Here is a 10,070-nt window from a genome sequence, read left to right on the forward strand (position 1 = left end):
ACAATCGGTATTCATAAGAAAATTTTTTTAGCTTAGACTGGCCTTGAAAGTTACAGCCTAAGCCAGGCATGATGGTGCATGCCTTTAATCCCAGCACTTGGGAGGCAGAGGCAGGCAGATTGCTGTGAGTTCGAGGCCAGCCTCGTCTACAGAGCGAGTCCAGGACAGCCAAGGCTACACAGAGAGACCCTGTCTCAAAAAACCAATAAAGAAAGACAGAAGAGAAAAGAAAGTGACAGCCTAATAATTCTGTAATAAATTCTTTGCCACAGGCCGTCCATCCCAGTATTGAGATTTAGAGGTGTGACTTACTATAGTTGGCTAAGAATTTACATTTGGGGAGGGTACAAATGATCAGTCTCATACACATATTGGTCAGAATATCCTAAATCCTAGATAGCAAAAGTTGATTGAACTATCCTAGAAAAGTACATACAGACACTCATAGACTAGCCCAGCACCAAGCATAGGAAACTTCCCTTCAAGTTGTTGGAGAGAGGACTGGAAGAGCCTCTCACAATAACAAAGGTCATTGCTACAACCCTTGGTTACCTCCCAGAACTTGAAGGCAAGGTGCAATTGCTAAAAAATAAAAAAATAAATAAATAAATAAATAAATAAATAATCCACACACATTAGCCACAAGAATTGAGACACAAGTACCGTGGAAGTCCCCTCCTTAAGGACTAGCTCTCGTAGCATCCAAAAGTGCTATGCGAGCTGCCAGTGGAGAAAACCAACTAATGGTCCTAACCAACTGTAAAGCCTCTGAACCACAACAAAGACCAACACGACCCGAGATCCCCAAAGGGTACAGTAGAGACATTTATATATTGGGAGCAACCCAACAACTGTGTAATTGCACTTAAAGCCTGCTAAACAGGAGGAAATTCATGCCTAGCATTGCAAACCCAGCCAACTAACCACAGACCTGAGAAGACAACCAAGACGAACAGCCCTTTCCTCTAACAGTGTAGCTTCCGGCTGCATTCTAAATGCTTACCCTTATCCATGGGCAAATATAGCTCTCACTCCTTATCAAAGAAGCTCCCGGCAGCAGACAGTAATCCATCTGCCATAAAACTCCTACAACAAACACTCAGGAAACAACATGGAAGAGGGGCGGAAAGAGCCTAAGAGTCAGGTGGGCACGGAGGTGCACGCCTTTAATGCCAGCACTCAGGATTCAGAGGTAAGACAAATCCCTGTGAGTCTGAGACCAGCCAGCATTATCGATATAACGAGTTCCAGGCCAGCCAGTGATACGTGGTGAAACACTGTCTCAAGGAAAGAAAGAAAGAAAGAAAGAAAGAAAGAAAGAAAGAAAGAAAGAAAGGAAGGAAAAAAGAATGTAAGAACTAGTGAACCAGGCCATCTGCTGTGAGATGATGTCTTCTATATATGTCAAGAAAGCCACACTCATGAAATTATATATATACATATGTGTGTAATCATATATAAACATATACACACACATATATATTTACACACACACACACATATGCCTCCACAGTGAAAACACCAATGGGCATGCTAATGTGGGTGAGAAAGGAAAGGAATGAGGAACTATAGGCAATAGCTGGTTGCTAAGGGAGAATCAGTCTTCTTCGGGGATTAGCCCCACAGGCAGTTTATCCAAACCCAACGGATCAGCCCTAGAAAAATAAACACAGAAGCAGCACTAAAGGGAATCCGCAGGCTGCGTTTATGCACACGTATAAGGATACATATGTAACAATTAAAGAAAGAGCGCATAAATTTGAGGGAGACAGGAGCAGCTAGAGGGAGAGAGGGAAGGGTAGAAATTATACAAAAACAGTACTCGTGTATGAATTCACCAAAAAAAATAATAATAATAATTTTTAAGTTAAAAAAAAAGTAAGGGGGGGGGGGCTGGAGAAATGGCTCAGTGGTTAAGAGTACTGGCTGTTCTTCCAGAGGACCTGAGTTCAATTCCCAGCAACCACATGGTGGCTCACAATGTCTGCTTCTGATGTATATGAAGACAGATGATAGATAGATAGATAGATAGATAGATAGATAGATAGATAGATAGACAGACAGACAAATAGATAGAAGCAAATAGGTTTGTTTTGTTTTGTTTTAAGGAAAGGGGGCTAGAGAGAAAGCTCAGCCATTAAGAGTACCTGCTGTGATGCCAGAAGACGCAGGTTTGATTCACAACTCCCAGCTCACAGCCATCTGTAGCTCCAGTTGCAGGGGGGCAAGTGCCCTCTTCTGGCCTCCATGAGTAGTTCATGTGCGTGGTTTTCATACACGCGGGCAAAACACACAAAATTTAAATAAAGTATAGTGCAGTTCTTAATATCCAGGAAGCAACTGTACAGATGTTCCCTTTTACAGGGTTTTTGTTTCGTTGGTAGGTTTGTTTTATTTTTTTGAGACAGGGTTTCTCTGTGTTAGCCTTGGCTGTCCTGGACTCACTTTGTAGACTAGGCTGGCCTTGAACTCACAACCATCCACCTGCCTCTGCCTCCCGAGTGCTGGAATTAACGGCGGGCGCCATCAAGGCTGGCCCCTTTACTGTTTTTAAAGCACTCCTGTTGCCCCACAGTGTTAGCATTCCTGGACAGCCAGGGCTGTGTTAGCATTCCTGGACAGCCAGGGCTGCACAGAGAAACCCTGTCTTGGAAAACCAAGAATAAAAAACTTAAAACTTTAAAAAATTTTCTTTTTCTAGGGATGGAGAAAGAAGTCTGTGGTTTTTGCCGTCTAGTTTCGGGCAGCGGTTCTCAGCCTTTCTGACGCTCTGACCCTTTAAATGCACTTCTCCATGTTGTGAGGACTCCAATCATTAAATTCTCTTGGTTCCTCTGGCATTAACTGTAATTTTGCTACTGCTATGAATCATAATGTAAATTCTGATAGGCAACTCCTAGGAAAGGGTCATTTCGGCAACCCTAGGGGTCACAACCCTCAGGTTAAGAACCCCTTGTTTAGGAGAAGAGCATAAGAATGGGTGAGTATCCGGGGCAAGCAGAAAGCTTCGTGCAACTCCAGCCGTAACACAAACTCACTCGCTCTGGTGAATGTCTATGATCCTAGTACTTGGCAAATGATTCGACGAAGCTCACAGTCACATTGCGCGAGGAGTCCAGAAAGCACAAGCACACAAAAGACCCATTCTCTTCGGGCGTGGTGGCACACGCCTTTAATGCCTGCACTCCGGAGGCAGAAGCGGGTAGATTTCCGTGAGTTCGATGGCAGCTTGCTCTAGAAAGCAAGCCCAGGACACCCAAGGCTACGCAGAGAAACCCTGTCTCAAAAGACAAAAACAAACAAACAAACAAACAAACGAAAAGCCGGATGGTGGTGGCCCAAGCCTTTAGTCCTAACACTCTGGAGGCAGAGACCAGTGATCTCTGTGAGTTAGAGGCCAGCCTGGTGTACAAAATGAGACCAGGACAGTCAAGATGACACAGAGAAACCCTGCCTTGAAAAAAAAAACTTTTTTATCTATTTAATATTTATTAAATTAATGTTTCAAAGAATTATCTCCTCATGCCAGTATGAAGCTGTGTAGATGAACCAAAATAAATAAATAAATAAATAAAAGAAAAATACAAAAATTAGAAAAAAAGAAAAAACAAAATTAAAAGGTGGGTTTTTAATTTATTTATTTATTTTTTTTAATTAATTTACTCTGTATATGATGTGTGCCGCTGAGCGTCACTATGTGTGACGGAGATCAAATTCGGGTTTTCAGGCAAAGCGATGAGTCTTTTACCTGTTGAACCCTGTCTGGACCAGTTTTGTTTTGTTTTGTTGTTTTGAGGCGGGGGCAATGTATCACTCTGCAGCTCATCTTTGCCTCAGACACGGATTCACTTTACCTCAGCTTTCGGGGTGATTATGAGCTCGCCAAAGACGTGAATGATCTCAGACTTCACATCTCCTGTCAGCGGCAGCTACCTACTAACCCATCACTAAACACGGGGCGGGGGCGGGGGGGGGGGCGGAAGCTAAAGCAACTTCATGTGGCATCTAACTGAGTAGGATTATTGGGCGGGGGTGGGGGGCGGGCGCGGGCAAGTTTTTCAGTGATCTTTAGACTCCCCGAAACCCTACGAGTTCTAATCCTGAGCCATCTTGAAATTCTATTCCGGGTGAGACAAACTGTATAACCTGTTCTGCCTCCTATAGGCCAAAAAAAGTATTTCCCAACTACAGCCAAGGCTATTGGTCAACTCGACACTCCTGGGCGGAGCCTCCGGGACTCAAGTTCCCAAAGGTACAGCCTAGACTGACCTTTTCCGTCTGGACTTGGGTTCCGGTTCATCTTTTGAAAATTGATTGGCACCTGGTTACATATCCGGACTTGCGTGCGCAAGATCGAGATTCCTCTGCGCTAGGTGGAGCACAGGTGCCAGAGCACGAGGCGGCAGCCGCTCGGTCCGCGCCATCGCACCTGTCCGCGCCCCGGCGCCCCGCAGCCTGCGCCCCGCGCCTCTCCAGCCCCCGCAGCGCCGACGATGCTACCGGTGACGCCCCACAACCCCTGCGGCGACCCCGCGCCCTTCTGGGCACAGCAGGTACCAGGCCCCAGCCCTGCCAAGCGCCGCCGCCTCCAGGAGCCCGCGCACCCTGAGGCCCTGGCCGACCTGGAAGCCCCAGGCCAGCCCGCCGCCGCCGCCGACGCCGACGACGACTACGACTACGACTACGACTACGACTACGACTACGACTACGACTACGACGAAGAGCTCACCTCGGTGGTGTTCCTGCCCGCTGGTTCTGCCCTGCAGCTGCCCCTGGATGGCGTCGACCTGCTGCTCGAGCCGGATCCCGCCTCGGTCCTGGAAGTGTCGCTCCATGGACACACCATCATCCTAGTTCCCGAGGATGGCCTCCAGACCGCCGCCCATCGTGGACAGCCTGGCTTCTCGCCCACCAGCCCACAGGAAGCCATTCTTATTGACTTGCCGCCGCAGGACCACCTTGTCGTCCTCCAGCAGGGATGCTGTGAGTTAATCCTAGATATCTCCTTCGAAGAGGACTCCTGGGATGAGGGTGAGGACTCTGACTTCCTGGAGCCCTGGATGGATCCTCCAGCTGGCCAGGCCGCTGGCCTTCTCTCCACAAGAGTTGTGTACAGCCCTGGGCCTCAGGACCCAGTCGCAGAGCCATGGCCTCTAATGGCCCCCGCTGGTGCAGAGGGATCTTCTCCGAGGTCTGCCTGGGACCTAGACAGCTACCTGCTGGGACCCTTCCCCAGCTCACCACTGCAGCCTCTGCCTCCATCTCCTCCAAGTCCCCAGGAGCAGCGCCCTCCACACTCTCCGCGGGCGCCGTGCAAGGCCCGGAGGCGACTGTTCAGTGAGTGAACTGCGCCGCAGAAAATTATTGATGCACTACAAGCCAGGGCCTTCTCTACTTCTGGATGCTAGGCACTTAGTCGCTGACTCAAAGGACCGAGGGACTCTTCCTGAGGGCCCGAACAGATTTCTTGACGTCCTCATGGTAAATTCCCTGTTTCCCTGTTTCTTCTCTAACGAAGAAATTAGTGGGTGTCTTATGCTTTCAGCGTTCTTCCGTGTTTTCCCATGAACTTTTGAGGATTTGGACATGGCTTACCTACCTCCTTGGCCTTTCAGCGGCTGCCCTGGAAAACTAAGCAACGTTCGCAGCAATCTCCAAAGCTATTGATATAGTCTTCCTTTTCAGTCTTTTCATATAAATGAGATTTATGGTGAATTTTACCGGCCGTTTTCAGCATGCACTGGACTATGCATTTGTTTTGTTTTTTAATTTTTTCCTTTTTGGGGGGGTTGTTGTTTTTGTGGGTTTGTTGTTGTTTTGTTGTTGTTTTGGGTTTTGGGGGGGTTTGATTTTTCGAGACAGGGTTTCTCTGTGTAGCCTTGGCTGTCCTGGAATCGCTTTGTAGACCAGGCTGGTCTTGAATTCACTGCCTACCTCTGCCTCCCAGTTGCTGGGATTAAAGGCATGCAACACCACTGCCTGGCTCTTTTTCTTTTTTCTTTCTTTTCTTTTCTTTCTTTTTTTTTTTTTTTTTTTTTTATTGTTGTTGTTGTTGTTGTGTTGGTTTTGGTTTTTTGGGGGGGTTGGTTTTTTGTTTTGTTTTGTTTTTGAGACAGTGTTTCCTGTGTAGCCCTGGCTACCCTGCACTCACTTTGCAGACCAGGCTGGCTTTGAATTCACAGCGATCCACCAGCCTCTGCCTCCTGAGTGCTGGGATTAAAGGCATGTGTCACCACGCCCAGCCTTTTTTCTTTTCTTTTTCTTTTCGTTTTGTTTTGTTTGCTTGTTTTTAAACAGGATCTCACTCTGTGGCCCTGGATGTCTTAGACCTATGTAGTAAACCAGGCTGGCCTTCAACTCACAGAGATCTTCCTGCCTCTGGCTCCTAATGCCTGGCTTGCATTTCTTTTTATAGCATGTTCACATCAAGATTCCACAAGCAAACTGATGGAAAATGTTTTCATAATTATTATTCCACATTATTTTTTTGGTTTTATTCCAAACTGGATTTTTTTTTCTCCTATAAGCCTAGTTTGTAAAGTTTGTGTACAATTACTATGCTTGTCTTGTTTTATGAATAAATAAATAAATAAAATGTTACTGGTAAAGATGAAGTCTATAAGATCATTCATAAAATCATAGCTGGTCAGATTTACCAACCTACTTTACCAAATTTCCTCTTTGATCCCTGGCTAGCCTCAATTTTTATCTTGCCAGAGAGTAGTTATCTGCTTTTAATTTCTCTTTGCATTGATACAGATTTAGCCCAGGTCTCACAGGCGCAGGGCAAACACCCTAACGCAGTTACATCGCTGGCTCTCTCCTTACTTATTGTATTGAGACAGGGTTTCACTAAGTTGCCCAGGTGAGGTTTGAACTCATTCTGTAGCCCAAACCCACCTCGGAAATGAAATCCTCTGCAGAGGACCTGAGATTATAGGCAAGAGCCCAGCTCTTACCTACATACAGCTTGTTGTTGTTTTTGTTATTTAACTTATTATTGATGTATATTTTGGGGAGTGTGTGTGACTTGTGTGTGAATTCAGGGTCATCTGTGCCAGTCGAGCGTCTGTGCCACAGCACACCTGTGGAAACCGCAACCTGGGAGTCAGTTCCCTCTTTGTACCATGGATTCAGGGGGTCGATTCAGATCAGGCTTGCATAGTGAATACTTTACCCAGTGATCCCATGGCACCTGCGCCAGAAATATGCTTAATAGTCATTTCCTCCGTATCGGTCCTGCCTTGTCTCTCTAAGTCTGAACCTGAGTCTATGTGATAAATCCTTAGGATTTTATGCTGGAGAATGTCTCATTACATACTCACTTTTCCCACGCCCCCCTCCCAGGGTTCTAAAATTTATTTTAACCTGAAATAGGAATAGCCAAGGGGAAATCAATAGGCTATACGCCACTATATGATTTTTTTTTCCACAAAAGTTTGTTCTTAAATGCCCAATGGACTCCAAAACAATGCTGTACTCTAGATATTGGGGGGGAGGGGAAACACTAACAGGGAATCCAGAAATTTAAATAAAAGTAGAAGGAATAAAGGGTCATTGACATATCAGACCAAAAATGAATAAATAAAAGTCATTCTTTTAAAAATCAGCCTTCTTAATTCCACCTGTGGCCAGAGGCCCTTCCCTGAGGCTTCACTTTATCTCCTGGCACTTTCTTCTCCCGTTTTTGTTCATTTTTGCCTGGAACTTCATTCCTCCTGGTCCATCTCTTAGCATCCCCAAGCATGACTGACTTGAGGCTTCTAGTCGTCTTTGTGGAGGATGCTCCTGGCCTCTCTTCCCCAGCCCTACACATGGTTACTCTTAATTCTAGCATGATATTTGACTACTTTAAATTTGCTAATCCAGTGTTTGGCCATTTTTTGTCTAAATGGTTCTCTGCCAATCAAAATACTATTATTTTATATGTGGGAGGTGTGTACATTTTGGTCTTGAAGGCCTGGGGTGGTTTATTCTTGGTTTGTTTTTGTTTTGTGACAAGTTCTGTGCAGCCCAGGCTGACCCGGAAGTTCTGGTCCTCCTGCTTCAGACTCCCAAGACCCAGGGTGACAGGTGCATGCTGCCACATCTGGCTTCACTTCACCATACTTTAAAATATTTGTTTGCTTTTTCCTGTCACACAGTTTGGTTGTAATGTGTCTCCGAGGAGAGTCTATTTTCGTCTGGCTTGACTGAATGCCATTGACTGTGGTTACTGAAAATTATCTTACCTGAAATCCCGCAACAAAAAGATCGTCTCAGAGTATCTCAGTCACCCTCATGTTGAAAAGCCAATCGAACACATGACTGCAGTGTGTTGGGTACTCTTCCGTTACTGTGATAAAATACCATGACCAAAAGCAACAGAGGGGAGAAAGAATTTACTTTAACTTAAGGTTCCAGAGGGACAGAATTTATAATGACAGGGAAGGAATGCCATGGGGGGAGCAATCAGCTGGGTGGTCACATTTTCATCCACACACAGGAAGCAGAGGGAGGGCAGAAACAGGGGTGAGACTATAGAAGCCCTCAAGGCCACACCCAGTGACTTCCCTCCAGCAAGATTCCACTTCCTAAACATTCCAGAATTGCCCACGTGGTGCCACCAAGTGTGCGAACCTATGAGGGGACGTTTCTCATTCAAGTTCACCATACTCATAATATCTTAGTTTTATACGATGTAGCTAGGACACAATTACTATCCATTAATTCCTTCCAGAATTCTATTAATAATATTTCTGTTAAAAAAAAAAAAAAGAAAGGAAGAAAAATTCTCATTTCAAGATTGCATTCATTTTCCAGGATGTTTAACTTCCTTATTTTAAAACTTCATTTCAAAGTCTTAGACTTGTTTTGTGGATGTTACTTTAATACTTTTTTTTTTTTAATACTTTTTTGCAATGTATTTATTCTTCAGTATATTGGGCCGCCTCGCTGCTCAGCAGTTTTCTTTGGTGAGTGCAATGCAAGTAGGAATTTGTCTTTTCATCCTACATTTTTACAACTTACACTTCCACTTGCACACCTCATTCCCCTTTGGAAGGTTTCCAACTTGTCTCTCTAGAAAATACAAATCCCCACATCCTCGCCAGAATGTGCTGTCATCTGAATTTTTTAATCTTAGGCATTCTGAGGGGTGTAAGATGGAACCTCAGAGTCATTTGATTTGCATTTCCCTGATGACTAAGGACATTGAGCATTTCTTTAAGTGCTTCTGGACCATTAGAAATTGTTCTGTTGAGAATTCTCTGTTTAGCTCTGTACCCCATTTTTAAACTGGATTATTTGGTTTTTGATGTCTAGTCTCTTAAGTTCTTTATATATTTTGGATACCACCCCTCTGTCAAATGTAGGATTGGTGAAGATTTTTTCCCATTCTGTAGGCTGCTGTTTTGTCCTATTTACAGTGTCCTTTGCCTTGCAGAAGCTTTTCAGTTTCATGAGGTCTTATTAATTGTTAATTTAGAGCCTGAGCTGTTGGTGTTCTGGCCAGAAAGTTGTCTCCTGTGCCAATGAGTTCAAGGCTACTCCCCACTTTTTCTTCTATTAGATTTTGTGTATCTGGCTTTATATGGAGAACTTTGATTCACTTGGACTTGAGTTGTTCAGAGTGATAGATATGGACCTATTTGCATTCTTCTACATGCAGACATCCAGTTAGGCCAGCACCATTTGTTGAAGATGCTTTCTTTTTTCCATTGTATGGTTTTGGCTTCTTTGTCAAAAAGCAAGTGTCTGTAAGTATGCGGGTTTATTTCTGGGTCTTCAACTCAATTCCAGTCATCTACTTGTTTGTTTTTAATATGCCAATATCATGTGGATTTTATTACCATTGCTTTGTTGTACCACTTAAAAATCAGGATGTGGAGCAAGGGGAACACTCCTCCATTGCTAGCGGGATTGCAAACTTGTACCACTATGGAAATCAATCTGAAGGTTTCTCAGAAAATTAGGAATGGCTCTACCTCAGCTATACAGTGGCATATACCCAAAAGATGTTCCACCATACCACAAGGATACTTGCTCAACTATGTTCATAGCAGCTTTATTTGTAATAGCCAGAAACTGGA

General features: G+C 44.6%; 1 protein-coding gene across 2 annotated transcripts; it reads left to right on the forward strand.

Moving 5' to 3' along the window:
- The first annotated feature begins 4,493 nt into the window (after positions 1 to 4,493).
- On the forward strand, positions 4,494 to 5,345 carry LOC127184416 (proline-rich protein 23A3-like). 2 transcript variants are annotated; one of them, XM_051140805.1, is made up of 2 exons: positions 4,494 to 4,658; positions 4,725 to 5,345. In XM_051140805.1, exons 1-2 carry the CDS (start codon positions 4,494 to 4,496, stop codon positions 5,343 to 5,345), a joined length of 786 nt encoding a protein of 261 aa, XP_050996762.1. The 2 variants fall into 2 exon arrangements, with proteins under 2 accessions (XP_050996762.1, XP_050996763.1); XM_051140806.1 differs by having other exon boundaries at positions 4,494 to 4,643.
- Positions 5,346 to 10,070: the final 4,725 nt, after the last annotated feature.

This window comes from Acomys russatus, chromosome 32 (assembly GCF_903995435.1).
Source record: "Acomys russatus chromosome 32, mAcoRus1.1, whole genome shotgun sequence".
NCBI classification, from domain to species: domain Eukaryota; kingdom Metazoa; phylum Chordata; class Mammalia; order Rodentia; family Muridae; genus Acomys; species Acomys russatus.